This window comes from Papaver somniferum, chromosome 8 (genome assembly GCF_003573695.1).
Source record: "Papaver somniferum cultivar HN1 chromosome 8, ASM357369v1, whole genome shotgun sequence".
Taxonomy (NCBI): Eukaryota; Viridiplantae; Streptophyta; class Magnoliopsida; order Ranunculales; family Papaveraceae; genus Papaver; species Papaver somniferum.
In genome coordinates, this window is record NC_039365.1 from 168,637,910 (window position 1) to 168,652,945 (window position 15,036).

At 36.2% G+C, this 15,036-nt stretch overlaps 3 protein-coding genes across 5 annotated transcripts; 2 read left to right on the plus strand and 1 right to left on the minus strand.

The window, feature by feature from the left end:
- The first annotated feature begins 4,605 nt into the window (after nt 1-4,605).
- Nucleotides 4,606-8,298, plus strand: LOC113303906 (la protein 1-like). 2 transcript variants are annotated; one of them, XM_026552990.1, is made up of 10 exons: nt 4,606-4,730; nt 4,817-4,895; nt 5,003-5,158; nt 5,242-5,381; nt 6,029-6,177; nt 6,742-6,837; nt 6,940-7,276; nt 7,543-7,690; nt 7,821-7,902; nt 8,040-8,298. In XM_026552990.1, exons 1-10 carry the CDS (start codon nt 4,680-4,682, stop codon nt 8,107-8,109), a joined length of 1,308 nt encoding a protein of 435 aa, XP_026408775.1. In that variant the 5' UTR covers nt 4,606-4,679; the 3' UTR covers nt 8,110-8,298. The 2 variants fall into 2 exon arrangements, with proteins under 2 accessions (XP_026408775.1, XP_026408776.1); XM_026552991.1 differs by lacking the exon at nt 8,040-8,298 and having other exon boundaries at nt 7,543-7,709; nt 7,800-7,855.
- A 596-nt stretch (nt 8,299-8,894) lies between these two features.
- Nucleotides 8,895-9,626, plus strand: LOC113303912 (dynein light chain LC6, flagellar outer arm-like). The gene is made up of 2 exons (XM_026552999.1): nt 8,895-9,235; nt 9,357-9,626. Exons 1-2 carry the CDS (start codon nt 9,098-9,100, stop codon nt 9,522-9,524), a joined length of 306 nt encoding a protein of 101 aa, XP_026408784.1. The 5' UTR covers nt 8,895-9,097; the 3' UTR covers nt 9,525-9,626.
- A 119-nt stretch (nt 9,627-9,745) lies between these two features.
- LOC113303908 lies at nt 9,746-14,650 on the minus strand. 2 transcript variants are annotated; one of them, XM_026552995.1, is made up of 7 exons: nt 14,307-14,650; nt 13,713-13,796; nt 13,401-13,466; nt 13,267-13,308; nt 11,188-13,178; nt 10,935-11,085; nt 9,746-10,580 (listed from the first exon to the last, which is right to left on the minus strand). In XM_026552995.1, exons 5-7 carry the CDS (start codon nt 13,171-13,173, stop codon nt 9,934-9,936), a joined length of 2,784 nt encoding a protein of 927 aa, XP_026408780.1. In that variant the 5' UTR covers nt 13,174-13,178; nt 13,267-13,308; nt 13,401-13,466; nt 13,713-13,796; nt 14,307-14,650; the 3' UTR covers nt 9,746-9,933. The 2 variants fall into 2 exon arrangements, with proteins under 2 accessions (XP_026408780.1, XP_026408778.1); XM_026552993.1 differs by lacking the exon at nt 14,307-14,650 and adding an exon at nt 13,888-14,131.
- Between the last annotated feature and the right edge of the window lie 386 nt (nt 14,651-15,036).

The window sequence follows — 15,036 nt, forward strand, 5'->3', positions numbered from 1 at the left end:
TGAATTCAACCGAGATATGCTTTAACAAAATGAGGTGGACATCGATAACAAACTCTTTTGTATTCATTATTGTTTTGCAAATCTATATTATATGAAATACATGCATATCTTTACTACTATATGATATGTGTATGCATGCTATATATGTGTAGTATAGAAACTAGTTTTCTTTTACATTTTGAGATGAGTTTGGATCTTTCGAATAACTAATACTTGTGTTTTGGGAGTATTTACTTATTTTCAAAAGTGCTTATTTCCATTGACTATAAAGCGGTTACATAACTTACTTGTTGTTAGCATGAAAGGAAGAAGTTTTCCTTTTGATTGGTGTGAGATGTGTGCCCCGATTTTATATCCATTTTAAGCAAATCGATAGGTGTTTCGGGCATGCAATAGTATATAGGTGCGGAAGGGCACGCAATATATTTCTCTAGATTCTGTAGGGCAACTCATAGCTCATACATAGGTGTATATTATTTCTTTTAGATTACTTTGAAAAGGTTATTATAATGTGTTTTGGTATTTTGATAAAATGATGTTGAGAATATTATATACGATTGTTGAATTGATGCATGGTTTGAGTGGAAAATTCTATGATAGATTCCTCTTCCGGATATGATGTTAGCACCATTTGTTATCTTTGAGTACTTATTATGTAGGGTGCGTGTATGAATGAGGTACTGGTAAGGTTACAAATCTAAATTTGACTACGACGCCGAAAATCTTAGGGCGCTTTAATGATCATTGAAGAATCCGCAAAGAGTCAACCTTACTACTCCGAAGGATTATGTCACTCAACTATTATTACTATTATAAATGTATGCCAGATGATTGGTCGGTAGAACTTTACATTTCCGTAGAACTTATTATTTCAATATGCTTTATATGTTTTTCCATGTTATTATCGGTTTTCAACAAAACATGCATTGTCTTCAAATCATGCTAGTGATTACTTGAAAGATAGTTATTGTTTCTATTGGGCACCTCTTAGGAGATGATTTGCTCACTCAATTCCCACTTTCAATTTCAGAGACAAATCAAGTTATGCACATGATGATGACCGTTTAAGTCTTGGAAGCTTCGAAGAATCGAGTTCGTATGTTAGTTAGTTAGCTTCTACTATATTTATTTTGTGTTTATATTTTATTTGCAAACCAACTCACTTTCAGTGTAGTCAATATCGGCCGTATCAGCCGATATATCGGGGATATTTTGGATATCGGCCTTGGAGCGGTAGGATAAGCATTGTATCGGCGATACGATATCTTGGCGATAATATCGTCCGATATTAGCCGTATCGGCCGATATATCGGGGATATTTCGTGATCCTATTTTTCTTGATGAGCATGATGAAAATGATGAATGGTTGGATTCATAGAACTTGGAATACTTGACGGTAGAAGGTGATAATATAACTTTGGATGATTTGCAAGATATTCTTGGTTAAGAAAGTCGGCCAGTTGGTAGTAGAGGTGCATGCAGCTCTCGAAGTAAGTCTACTTACCCAACCGACTCTGAGTATGATGGATATGATACCGATCAATTGATGCTAGACACAGATTATGGACTACTTGATGGAGCTAATGGAGTTACTAAAGATGATGATATCAATAGTGGCTCGTATGTTTTTGAATAAGACTGTAATATCCTTATTTAATTACCATTTTAGGTAGTAAACTTTAAAGTTGTTGAAGTTACTCTCCTGTTTTTGGTTTGAACTTTGAACTTGTTTAATTACCATTTTAGGCAGTAAACTTTTAAGTTGTTGAAGTTATTCTCCTGTTTCTAGTTAGAACTTGTTTATTTATCATTTTAGGTAGTGAACTTTAAAGTTATTGAAGTTACTCTTGTGTTTTTTGATAAAATTGATGGTAGCTATATAATTATAGTATCTAAATTTGGAACCGATATTATACCGATATTTGAACGATAATATCCCCGATATAAAGTCGTACCAGTGTATCGGTCCTGGCCAAGATAAACCGATATCCGATATTAACTACATTGCTCACTATTGAATATATATCATCTGAGAGGAGTTCTTATATATATTTCATAAAGGGTTTAGATTGGGGTTACATCTTTGTTTAGAACTTCTAAATTTGATGTTAAAGTAAATGATTTAGATCCTTAATGCCTCATTATGTATATGATTATGTAGATAAATAAGTAGTTGGAATTTGGGGCACTACATGTATGTATGGGTAATTAGAGTTTGAAAGGTAATTAGATTTTGAAAGGTTGGTAATTTAAGATTTCAAAAGATTGAAAACTCAAAATAACATACATCAAAAACTAATTAAAACTACACACAAGAGTAACAGAGACACCCCAAAAACTTCTTGCACAACTTCTCCCCTGTGACCAAATATGTAAGAAAAAGAGAATTGGAGAACCTAAGAAACAAAAACCATTTCCTTCCAGCAATTTGATGAAACCTCCTTCTCAATTCATAAACCCCTTCTTCAATTTAACGGAAAACCCCTAAAAACTTCTCGCTAAACTACTTCTTCTTTTCTGAGAAAAAATCTTGAAAAATTGTAGAAAACCAATTCCTTTTTGTTCGATATATGAAAAACCCCAGTCTTATATTCAAACAAAGAAACCCCGTCCTCAAATCCTTAATTGCAAAACAAAGAAACCCCCTTTTCTTCTTTTTCGTCCGTTACTACAACTAATTTCTAAAGGAATCACAAATTGGAAATCCCCTTTTCTGTTTCCCTGCTGCTACAGCTTATTACAAAAGCTTCTGCCTACAACAACTCACTAAAACGATTTCAGCTTCTTCCTTAACCCAATTCGTCAATTGGTGAAACACACTCTCTCAAATTCCTTATCCTGCCTTCAATCCCAAAAATCTCTTTCTCAACATTGTTAATTCAATCTCTCAAAAGAATATCCTAATCACGAAATCAGAAAAAATAAGCATACACAAAAAAACTCAAATACGGAACCCTAATTTCGAATTTCTACACCACGAAAACTATATCTTCAATCCCAAAGTGAAATATGTATCCTAATTTCGAATTTTTTAGTTATAATTTTTAGCATTATTTTAAAAATATGAAATCGCACAAAAACAATATTTTTATATTTTTTTTCTTCTAAAAAGAGGGTATATCGCGGGTATGAAAATGAAAAATACATGTTAAAAGGCTTATGTTACACGTAAATTAAATTTTAAAAACCCGTCATCATATGCGTAAAAACAGTTATAACATGTCTATTTAATGTTTTTTTTGAAGGAATAAGGAGCATGAAAGCTCCAGAAATTATTGATACTTGAAAATAATTATATAATATTCAATTACATCCATAAATCGAAATACATGATCAATACAATAACTTGACCCCAAAGAAATCGAAAACAAAATTCTGTACCAAATATATGTAAATCGAAAGGGAAATTGAAATCTTCTAATGGTTTATCACCATTTTGTAGGATACTCTCCGAGAAGATATGATGCTTCCATAAAAGAAGTAATATGCCCAAATTCCACATCGAATTCTGTAATCTCTGATCATCACGTCTGTAATGGCTGATTGAAAGATTGAACGAAATCGAAGACCCTCCAGGAGGTATGAGAAACCGTAATGGCTGACACTTTCCATACGTATGAGAACTAAAAGACACAGTAAATACATATCAATCATTACTATAATGCAAATTTTTTATTTATTCAAACATTAAAAAAAACTTTAAACTACCCTACCCGAATCTTAACAAAATCAAGATCCAGGTAGAAAAGATAAAGAGATTTTATGAAGGAAGATGAAGATAGTTGTTTTTTTTTATGAAGACAACTACCTACTTGCAGAGTGTTTTTTAGGAGAGAGAGAGACGAGAGAATTTTTTTTCATTTAATGTCTTTTTTTTTTAAACAAGAAATAAATTGATTAAGCTTCAGAGTTTACAAAGTTTGCATCTTCCTGAATCTGACTTAGAATATTTTCAAGGATAGATGATACCCAGACACTACTAAGACGAGAGACTCTAGCACACTTTGCTAATATGTCTGCTACTTTATTTTTTTCTTTGGGTACATAACTGCATTGCCAAGAACTATAATTACAGAAGACTCTTTTGATATCCAAGAGCAAATTTCGAATTTTCTAATCTACGTTAGTTCTGTCTTTATTAACTGCTTTTGCTACAATCTGCGAATCCAGCTCAAAGTGAACTTTCACTTGTTGCAGCTCAAAGTGAACTTTCACTAGTTGCAGCTCTTCAGCCCACTTGACAGCTTTTCAAAGACCTTTAATTTTCTACATGTTCTGGACTCCACGCAGCTTCTAAATAGATGTATTTGGATCTCCTATGTGCACCTGTGAAATCACGCACTATAAGACCAACCCCACCCGTTTATTTAGACACTTGCCATTTATCAGTGTTATTTAGACATAGCTGACCTTCAAGGACATTCTATATAAGCGTAACCGTTTTAACTGCTGTTTTCTCGGGAAAACGTCCGTTTTTTAAACCTTGAATCGAAACTCTCAAACAGATACGGTGCTAAAAGATAACGGTAATTACGAAGTGGACCCCACTCTTTACATAGTCCCAATTATATATTCCCTCGTTCATCACACTAAATCGCTAAAACCCTAATTGCACTAGAAGAAGAAAAAACCCATTACCTCTAGTTTTTCTCTCCAAAATCAAGCTCAAACTCTCAACAATGGCGACTCGCTCACTAGATGAAGAAACACAGAAGAAAATCATCCGTCAGGTTTTAAAATTTCAGCCCTAATTTCTCCCCTTTTATTTCATTCTGAGTTTTTGATACTAAAAATTCAATTGTTTTTATTTTTTTAGGTTGAATTTTACTTCAGTGATAGCAATATTCCAAGAGATGGGTTTCTGAAGAAAACCATTGAAGAAAGTGAAGATGGAAGTATCCTTTTCAATTTGATTAGGTTCTGTATTTATTTTTAGGGATTAACTAGTTTCTACTGATTTATCTAGTTTATTCAATTTTGTTGGTCTTGACTGTGATTATAGTGGTTAGCTTGGCTTTAATTTGTTCATTCGCTCGAATGAGACTTCATCTTGGTTTGGGTGGAGAGTTGAAACCAGAAGATGTTTCTGAAGATACATTGAAAGCTGTTTATGAAACCCTAAAAAAAGCATCTACGTTTCTCAAATTCTCCGAAGATGGTAAGTTTGATTCTGAAATTACTTCTTTGTCTGCTGCGGGGTTCGTATTCATAATTTGTGCAATTTTTTGTTCATTTATGCAGGGAAGAAAGTTGGTAGGAGAACTGGGCTTCCAAAACCCGAGGTTGTCCACCAAATTGATGAAAGAACGGTTGCTGTATCGCCTCTTGAACATGATGTTACTCGGGAAGATCTGGAGACCTTCTTTTCTCAATATGGAAAGGTAATCGACACTTAATGTGTCCGATTTCGTTAAAGGGTTTAGGCATTTTATGAAACTTCGAGTGAAAACTGCGATCGGATAGTTGGGAAAACAATGTGAGGACTAATTTAAGAGTTCTTGTTTTAGATATTTTTTAAGTTTTAATTAATTTTGCTGTGAATCATCATTTGTTAGCCTACGTACATGAAACAAGGCACTTAGAATTGTTCAGAACAACAAGTGATGCGATATCAGTTACAAAATGCCATTGTTGTTAGAGGGAAAGAAGGGTTTTGTTTGGCCGAAACTATGTTCTTGATGTAAGTGGTGAGAGTCTGCATGGAAATGGATAACATAAAAAAGGCACTTGGAAATGTCTTAAACAACAAGTGAGGCCACATCAAATTGCTACCATCGTTAGTAGGCAGTAATGGTCTTGTTTAGCTGAAACCGCTATATCCTTGATTTGGGTTTCTAATAGATCTAAATCTGCGAGTAACGCTTAACGTTGTATATAATACACTTTAGGCATTAGTACTATTATCATATTGTTTGTGAATATGCTTGACATGGATATAATTTTTTTTTTGACACACTGGTATTGTCATGATTAACATCATTTAAAATGTGTTATGCTTCGTATTTGACTAGTCTTGTTCTTCATTCAGGTGAATAGTGTAAGGCTACCTAAACATGTTGTAGATAAAAAAGTCTTTTGCGGTACTGGGTTAGTTGAATTCTCATCAGACGAAGATGCTGCAAATGTTCTTAAGCAAAGCCTATCTTATGCTGGCACTGAGCTTGAACTAAAACCTAAGTAAGCCGTCGTTTTTTTTTTGGTGGTTGTTCATTTCGTCTTTCATTAATGACAGATATTCGGATATGATTGAACTTATACATTGAGTTTCCCATTATATTTTTTACTTGCTTAAGAACTTGTGAAACCTTTATCTGAGAACCTTAGTAGCATTCTCCTTGTCCAGTTTGCTTAAATTATGACCATACAGTAAGGATCAACTACCATATGCAGAGCAATTCATTATCACAGAGTGAAATGAGTTGGGAGAACAGCGTCAAATATTCCTTATATTTTCTCAACTACCATATGCACTACCATATCTCGTATATTTTCTCACTCTTTTTGATTTCTGGCAATTGTTGCTGTTGGATTTAAATTTCGTTTGTACATAGAAAACCATTTGAAGTAGAATGAAACATGTTGATACTTTATCTTTGGTGATTCAGGAAGGATTATCTCGTATATTTTCTCACTCTCTTCGATTTCTGGCAATTGTTGCTGTTGGATTTCAATTTTGTTTGCACATAGAAAACCATTTGAAGTAGAATGAAACATGTTGATACTTTATCTTTGGTGATTCAGGAAGGATTATGATGTTGAAAGAGAAGAAATGGAGGTTGAATTTGAGAAAACTCGCGCCTTGAGAGAATCTAAAGATAATACCAACTCTGAGCCAGAGTAGGATCCCTTATTGTCACCCCACACTTTTTTGTCTTCTCCTTTTTAGCTGTTCCATTGTTCTTGGTATGTTGTACTTACAGTGGGTATATTATTTCACAGCTATCCCAAAGGTTTAATTGTCTCTTTCAAGCTAAAGAATATCTCAGCAGGAGGATCTGTTGAAGATACAGCCATTCCTGAGACTACTGATGGTGGAGTTCCAGAAGGTCAGAAGGCCTCAGAAAACCCTGAAGAAGCTGAAAAAGAAACTTCAGCTATGGAGACTGACAATGACAAAAATACAGGAGAAGGTAAGAGTAAAGAGAAGTCAGATGAGGATGGCAATCAAGAGAATGTAAAGAAGACAACAGTTGGAGGGGGACCTGGCAGTGACGACGAGGATATTGTCACACGTGAGGATATGAAGAGCACCTTCGGTAAATTTGGAACCGTCAAGGTATTTTTTTTTGCATGGATATTTTTCATGACATGATTGTTTGGTAGTGTTGAAATTCTTGCACTCTTAGCAGAGCCAATTATTTTCAATTGCTATACTTTTACTGTTTTCCACTCTATCATGCGTTCTTTTATGTCCTGCTGTTGAAAACTTAAAATATCTCAAAAAGCACTGTTAAAGAAAACAGGATTTGTTTAGTGTTCTAGTTCTTTCAACGAGATTCTAACACGGTTTCCTTTCTTTTCTTGGTTTTCATGTATATGTAGTACGTTGACTACACAAGGGGAGCAGAATCAGGTTACATACGTTTTGAAGATCCAGAAGGAGCTCAAAAAGCTCGTGCTGCAGCAGTGCTGGTCGAAGGAGGCCTGGTTGTTAAAAGGAATTACACAGCTTCCTTGGAAGCAGTAACCGGTATGGTCTGCTCCTTGTACATGATTCAAGTGTTTCTAAGTTAGTGCAATTCGATGTTTTCTGGAAGTGTACCTGTGTTACTGTGTATATAAACTAGCACAAAGTAAAGCGTTTCATCTCTTTACCTCAGGTGATGCTGAAAAGGAGTACTGGGGATTACTTCGTGGTAGTCAGGTCAATCGTCGTCAAGGGGATAAAGGCAACCATGGAAGGTGTGTAATCATTTTACTTTCCAGTATAGAAAGCACAAATGAAAATTTTAAACAGACAGCAGACTTTTTATTTCCTTTTAGTACAGATTTCCTGGTTACCTTCTAAATGAAACACTGTGCTCATTGGTAATGTGCAGGGGTGGAAGAAACTTCAGAGGACGAAGAGGGAATGATTCTGGGAGGCCGCATAAAGCTCAAAGAGTTTGAGCTTAAAGTCTACCATGACCAGATAGATGATAGTCTCTTTGTTCCGAATTTTGGTAAAAATGTAGGTGACTGTAAGAGCCAAGTTATATGTTATATGAGCTATAATAGTTACTCTTTTAAGTGTTCAATCAGTTCTTCTCTTTTAACTGGATAATATGAAATCGTAGAGTTCTTTTTGTTGCCACTTTAGTGCTCAACTGTGATACTGGCATGTTAACCTCATATCATCGCTCTTAGTTTTCAGCTAGATTCTGATAACTGTCAATTCCATCCTTCCTAATGCTATTGCTCTATGATTCTTTATCTTTTTATTTGAAACCAAGAAATTAGCCGAAAACCAGCTCCACGGACACAGGATAGCCCAAAGGAATCCAACAAGTGGATCCTACTGCATAATAATGTCTCCCATAATTGGGGGTGGGAAGGTCCAAAATGGCGTATTGACACAAATTTCTGATAATCTTTACTATTCTGGCTAACCTTGGTCTAATATCTACCTCTCCATCTCTATCTTTAACATTATTGTCATGCTGAAATGAATCAGCAAATTTGGATTTTTATCATCTCTGGGCCTCTGGCATGTCTGTGTCCTTACAGTGAGGAGATAGAATAAAAGGCGAAAATGCTACACTTCCCCCACCCCATTCCCCCGGTAGGTGTCAAGCAGATAGTGGTGTGATGCCACAAAAAGAGCCCCTGTTAACTCCAATCCCAAGGATCAAGGGCTAAGATCGCTGCCACCTAATGGGGGAAGGGGGTGGGGGAAAGGAGTGGGGGAAGTGTAGCAGCTTCGAATAAAAGGGAAATAAATATTGGGTGATGTGCCACCATGAAAGCTCTCTCATTCTGCATTAAATAGATATCTCAGGCTCCTAGCTACTTGGATGTGATTAGCTTCAGCTATAAAATCTTCAATGTTTTCTAGCGCAACATTCATTTCTAGCCTTTCAGGGTTTTTCTATTGTCTTGTAAAAAAAAGTTAGAGAGCATGTTGGAAGGTAAAGCACTGGTAGAGGACACAGACATGCCATTGAAGATGCAAATCCAAGCCATGACTTCGGCTTCGCAAGCAGTCGACTTGTACGACGTCTTCGATTGTAAATCCATTGCCGCCAAAATTAAAAAGGTAGTTCATCATCAACTATGGTCCATAGAACCTGTTTTCTTTCTCTTCTTGCTACAAAAAACTGGGAAAAAAACTAAAACTTCTTGAATACATTTTGCTTGTGTTGTTGATTTTCCTGCAGGAATTCGACATGATATACGGATCAGGGTGGCAGTGCATTGTGGGTTCTAGCTTCGGTTGTTACTTCACTCATTCTGAAGGCACTTTCATCTATTTTACACTGGAAACACTCAATTTCCTCATCTTCAAAGGCTCTTCTTCTAGTAATACTGGTTTACACTGTAATTGACTTTGGTTTCAGTTGTTCATTGTGATTACAAAAGGCTTGCAATTTCTTGATGTAGGATTTCTAAGGCTCTTCTGTAATACATGAACTTATCTTGGTACCAAATGTCTGAATTTTGAGACCCTCAAGAAAGACTCCTATGTTGTTTCAAATGCCATGGTCTGCAGGAAAACTAAGCACGACCTTGATCTGTCAAGGAATACAATTTGCTTTGAGATGTAAAATGCCGAAAATAAAACCATCCTCTAAACTCATGTTTGGGATCATGAATTCTTTTATGTACATGGCAGAACAGCCCAACCAACAATAGATGAGGTACTACTCCCATCAGTTAGCTTACACCTAAAAAATTCTTTGAAGATTTTGTGACTGAACAACAATGACAAATTCAACAAGTACATATAATGATCTGTTAACTTATTAGTTCTGCAATGAACTCATCAATCAGTTCACTTAGAACTTCCTTCTCCACTATACCTATCATGTGCTCAGCATCATCGACAGAAAATCCGCTTGTCCAACCCAAATCCCATCCCCCATTACCCAGCATTTCTTTCCTCTTGAGATCAATTTCCAACATCTTGTGCAGTTTATCTACAGGCACAATACTGTCACCATCATCTTTACTGTAACTTTTCAGAATCTCCATTTCAATGCAAATTTCTTCAACCAACCCATCTAGAGATATGCCAGCTCTTGAATTTGCGCAATGGGTCCTTATAAGAGGATGACGTGATTGTGAGTTCCAGTGGCTTTTATGTTCCATAAGCTCACTCGCACAATCCAAGTAGAGTCTGCTTTTGATCATACCAACATCTTCGAATGACGTTGTTTGTAAAACCATTAGTTGGTTTACATTGAGATCAAAGAGGTCCTCTGCGTAATTGACAAATGATACACTGCTTAATAAAAACTCCTTCATATCGATTCTAGGCAAAGGGATAGCCTTTTTATGGTCAAAATCCTGCTTTGCCTCTTCTGAAGATGAGATGTCACTGCTACGTTCATCGATCTGCAAGGTAACTTCACCGGGAACAGTTTGATCTTCGTGTTTGTAATCTGCAGGTACACAACAGAACATGTAAATGTTTTGGTGCATTGATAACATTTGAGCCGTATTCTAAGAATTGCTTCAGATTGATGCACTTGTTGAGTTATTAAGTTGAAAACAAGTGCACCCACTCCATAGTTTTCTATTTAGTTAACTTAAATTAGGATGAATAATCATTATGTTTCCATGACAGAACGCTTTAGTTTAGCTTTTTGCATACCAAACACACTATGAAAAACAATCATTTGGAGTAGTTATATTTTTGGAATGTTGGGGTAGTTTGATGTTCCGGTCTTACTATGCATGAACATTATGAAATTACCGTTAGTATTACATGTAAATGTAAGAGAATTATGAATTACCTCTCATCTGAACTTTCCCGGCCTCTGGATCTTCATCTTTGCCTGGTGAGTGTTGAGTATCAGTAGAGGTGCTTGTAGAAGTAGAAACAGTACTCAATGAATCTGCCTGATGGATTTCATTTGCTCCATCTTTGCAATGTGAAGTGTTTATCTGCAAACATAATTTGAATTCATTCCATCACCACAGTGCAATTGTAATTACTTGTCAGGAGACTAAGGTACTTAGGGGAGGATAGTTTTAACAAATACTTACAATGGGAGCATCTAGCAGAGAATCTCTCACTGGTTTTGCTTTCCTTGTCCGAAGTTTCTTCTTTTGATCAGTAACATTTCCCTGCACGGGTTTTACTGAATGTTTCAAGACAGGGTTTGGAGTGGTAACTTGTTGGTGATGCACGTGATCCCTTGTGGCGTTGGATCCACTTTCCAGCTTCCTCACTTTAGTAGAGATTGCTCTGACATGTTCAAGTGATCGTGCTGGAGTTGATGCTTTTGCAATCTCCTTTTGCACTGGCTTTTTTCTCGTGGGCAACGTCTGTTCAATTTTGCCTACTTTGCTGTTAGTCTTCTCTATTTTCTCAATTTTAGGAGCAGGAGCAACAGAAGAATCTTTTGTTTTATGGGTTGAAGCCAGTTCTGGAGTTTTCGGCCGTGGTTTCTTGAGTATCTGTTTAGACAAGAGATTTCCATCTTCGCGGATTACTTTTCTGGCTCGAGTTTCTCCTTTTGCTTTCATTCCCCCACTCATAGTTTTAGAGTGCAGAATTTCTCGATCCTGGGGAGTAACTTCAATTACATTCTCTTCTGTAACTTCCAACTCTCCGATAATCACTTTTGGCTCCTCGGTAACCAAATCCTCAACAAACCTTTCATCTTCCGTTCTTCTTGACTTTCCCTTATAGTATAACGAGGCTCCTTCTTCTTGACTAAACCTCTTCAAGCGCATAGGCTTAATAATCACAATTGGAGGCATTTCATCATCTACTAGTAAATGTTTTGAAACTGATTTCTTGGGAAAATGCGACAGTGACTTGCTTTTACTCTGCAGAAGCCCCTTAAACTGCATGGTCTCAATGATTTCCTGTAGAGTCCTCTCCGGGTCCGAAATCCGACTGACAAAGTACGGATTCACTGCCTTTGGTTTCTCAACATCCGATATGGGTCTTCGAGGAATCAAATCCTTCTCGTAATCTGGTAGTTTCGCTGGAGCAAGTTGCGTGGGTTCTGACGGAAAATCTTCAAGACCCATAAGCTTTGCAATCACACTACGTGATTTTGCCTTCTTCTGTGTCCTTGTAGATGATAGAGAACTGTCAACGGAAGCGAAATCATTTGACAAAACCGTTGAAGAGTGACCTGAGCTCGTGGTTGGAACGTCTGAAACTGAATTTAGAGATGCATTTTCTTCATTTGAAGAGACTGGCAACAAGTTTTGCCGCGAAAGACTATCTCTTATAACTTTCTTGAGCTCGTCGCTGCAATTCTTCGACGACCCACCAGCCGAAAGCCGTGAATTCTCAATATTTCCACGGTGAACTCTCTCGGCATACCTCCCGGAATCAACTCTTTCAACACCAAAGCGCCCAGAATCAACCTTCTCAATTCCAAAGCGCCCTGACTCGACTCTTTCAACTCCATATCGCCCTGAATCTTCAAAGCGCCCAGAATCTACCTTCTCAATTCCAAAGCGCCCAGAATCAACTCTTTCAACTCCAAAGCGCCCAGAATCAACTCTTTCAATTCCAAACCTCCCGGAATCAACCTTTTCAATCCTAAACCGGCCTGAATCCACTCTTCCGGTACCCACTTCATCGAATTCTTGAATTTGCAATTCATGTTTATTCTTCAACTGAGACATATATTTCGAAGCTTCTTGCATCTTGCAAAGCATGATAAGAGAGTCTTGAAGATCTAAAGCACCTCTCAAAAGATCTCTTGCAATATCATCTGAATGCTGCCCATTCATAATGCTCCCATTTGACCATGAATCAATCATATGGTTTAGATTTTGAGCTCCTCTCGAAACCTCTAACAACTGATGTGATGAAGATTGTGGAGCATTTCTATCATCTCCTCTATATGAATCGTTCCGAGTCGGCGTCGTCTTTCGGGGAGTAGTACTAATCAAATTACGTCTTTTTTTGGATTTTTTGATTGTCTCATTCTCTTCTACTCCATTTGGATCATCACATGATACAAGTGATCTATAAACTACTGATTTTAAACTGTCTTGAGGCATATTCTCTACAAAGATAATTTGACAAATTCAGATATTTCATTACAAAAAAAACAAAAATCAAGAAACATCATTTTCATTCTACAAATTACTTACATGAACTTGGATTTTGTAACGAAGATTTACGCAAGAACTTCTCTGTTACAGGACAAAGCATGACGAATTATCAGAAAAAATTTCAGAAAATCAAGACATTTGAGTTTCTGTTTGTAAAGAGAGAAATTTCAGACCTTGGTTTTTGTTTTCCTCTGCTATTTAATTGATCAAACTAAAGCTCCTTCTCTCTTAGTCTCTATCTGTATTCATAAACCAGAGAACAGAGACATGAGAATTAAAATGCAGTAAATTTCAACAATAAATGCAAAATTAATTCAAACAAAAATTGAAGCTCCTAGGCTCTTCTTCCATTACTGTAAACAGAACACTTCTTCTCTCTGTTTCACAGAAAGATGGAGGGGTAATCTTAGTAAAATTAAACTTCAAAAATCAAAAATAAAGTGTTGTATATAATAAGTAAAGTAAAAATATTTTTGGTTCATCACCATAAACATGTGATTATTGTCTCTGTCAATAAATGTTTCAACTTTCAACCAATTTCCTCCTTCCTCTGTTTCTCCTCTCAGTACCTTCATAACAAAAAAGAAACAAAACCCATGTGAGAAATCAAACAAAATTCCAGAAATTTCTTAAGAAACAGCTGAAATTGAATGAAAATACCCCATTGCAGACTAAGTTTCTTCCTCTGTTTTGGCTCAAAATTAGAAAACAAATGAAACACAGATTATAAATTCTATGATTTCCACCAAAAACTTATGATTTCTACTGAAATTGAAGTGAACCCAAGTATGTTCTTGGGATATAAACAGGGTTTATCAACTGATTCCCCTACGGAAAACAAGAGAAGAACACACACATATACAGTGGTTGAATTTGTATTTTTTGAATGGGAAAAACAGAGTAGAGTAGTTGAATTGACTTGTCTTTATTCTGAAGTCTCTTATCAAATCATCTCTTCTTTTTAGTTAAAAGATTGATTTTCAGTAAATCATTTTAAATTCCTTTTTTTTTTAAAAAAAAATTTCACGAGTGAATAAACAAAAATTTAATTTTATTCATTTTAAGGGAAATTTCAGTACCTGTCGGTGTATTTCTTGCAGGGAACTACGGAGGAAAATTCTGATTACGGAAATGACGAAAGAAAGAAACCAAAGGATAATCCAAGCCAAAACTACAGGAATTTAAATTCTTTTTTTATATGATGTTGTTGTATATGATTTTCTGGTGTTGTATTTTTTACAGCGCCAAATGAGGTGCTTGAATACTTGTGAAACGAAATCATAGTCTTTAACTGCGGCTGCGACTTGCGGGAGGTGTGACTCACGACTCGCACGACTTGGCCGATCACGCAACTAATGACCACCTCGAATTTGCATCTTCATTTGTTATCCGACCAGAAAGAAAGATCTTTTGAACTAGTTTCTGAAAACCCAGACGTTATTCCCGGCACTTATATGATTGTGGAGTGCACTGTTTTAGGGTCTGATTTTGCGCACATCCTATAATGACATTTCTATCCTGTGGCACCGATTTAATATTGAGAGTTAGTTTGGATCGGATGCTATTGAACCCCCGGTCATTTTTCTTTGATAGGTATTGGACGGTTGTATTATAAAAATTTGGCAATTTTATACAATCCAAATTATATTTGGCGTGATATCTAATTTCAGTTGGCGTACAAACGAACGAGAGATTAATCACACAAATAGATTCTAGAGCTGTGATATCTCGGTACTCTCTGATAACATGTTCGGATATCACAAGGAAAAATGTCTTTCTTTCTCCAAAAGGAGAAGTCAATTAGGCTAA

Coding starts and splice junctions, on each gene's coding strand:
- LOC113303906 (XM_026552990.1), top strand. CDS start 4,680: ATGGCGACTCGCTCACTAGATGAAGAAACACAGAAGAAAATCATCCGT. Junction 5,382..6,028: donor TCTTTTCTCAATATGGAAAG/GTAATCGACACT, acceptor TTCTTCATTCAG/GTGAATAGTGTAAGGCTACC. Junction 6,178..6,741: donor GAGCTTGAACTAAAACCTAA/GTAAGCCGTCGT, acceptor TTGGTGATTCAG/GAAGGATTATGATGTTGAAA.
- LOC113303912 (XM_026552999.1), top strand. CDS start 9,098: ATGTTGGAAGGTAAAGCACTGGTAGAGGACACAGACATGCCATTGAAG. Junction 9,236..9,356: donor TTGCCGCCAAAATTAAAAAG/GTAGTTCATCAT, acceptor ATTTTCCTGCAG/GAATTCGACATGATATACGG.
- LOC113303908 (XM_026552995.1), bottom strand. CDS start 13,173: ATGCCTCAAGACAGTTTAAAATCAGTAGTTTATAGATCACTTGTATCA. Junction 11,086..11,187: donor CTCTGCTAGATGCTCCCATT/GTAAGTATTTGT, acceptor TTATGTTTGCAG/ATAAACACTTCACATTGCAA. Junction 10,581..10,934: donor CGGGAAAGTTCAGATGAGAG/GTAATTCATAAT, acceptor GTGTACCTGCAG/ATTACAAACACGAAGATCAA.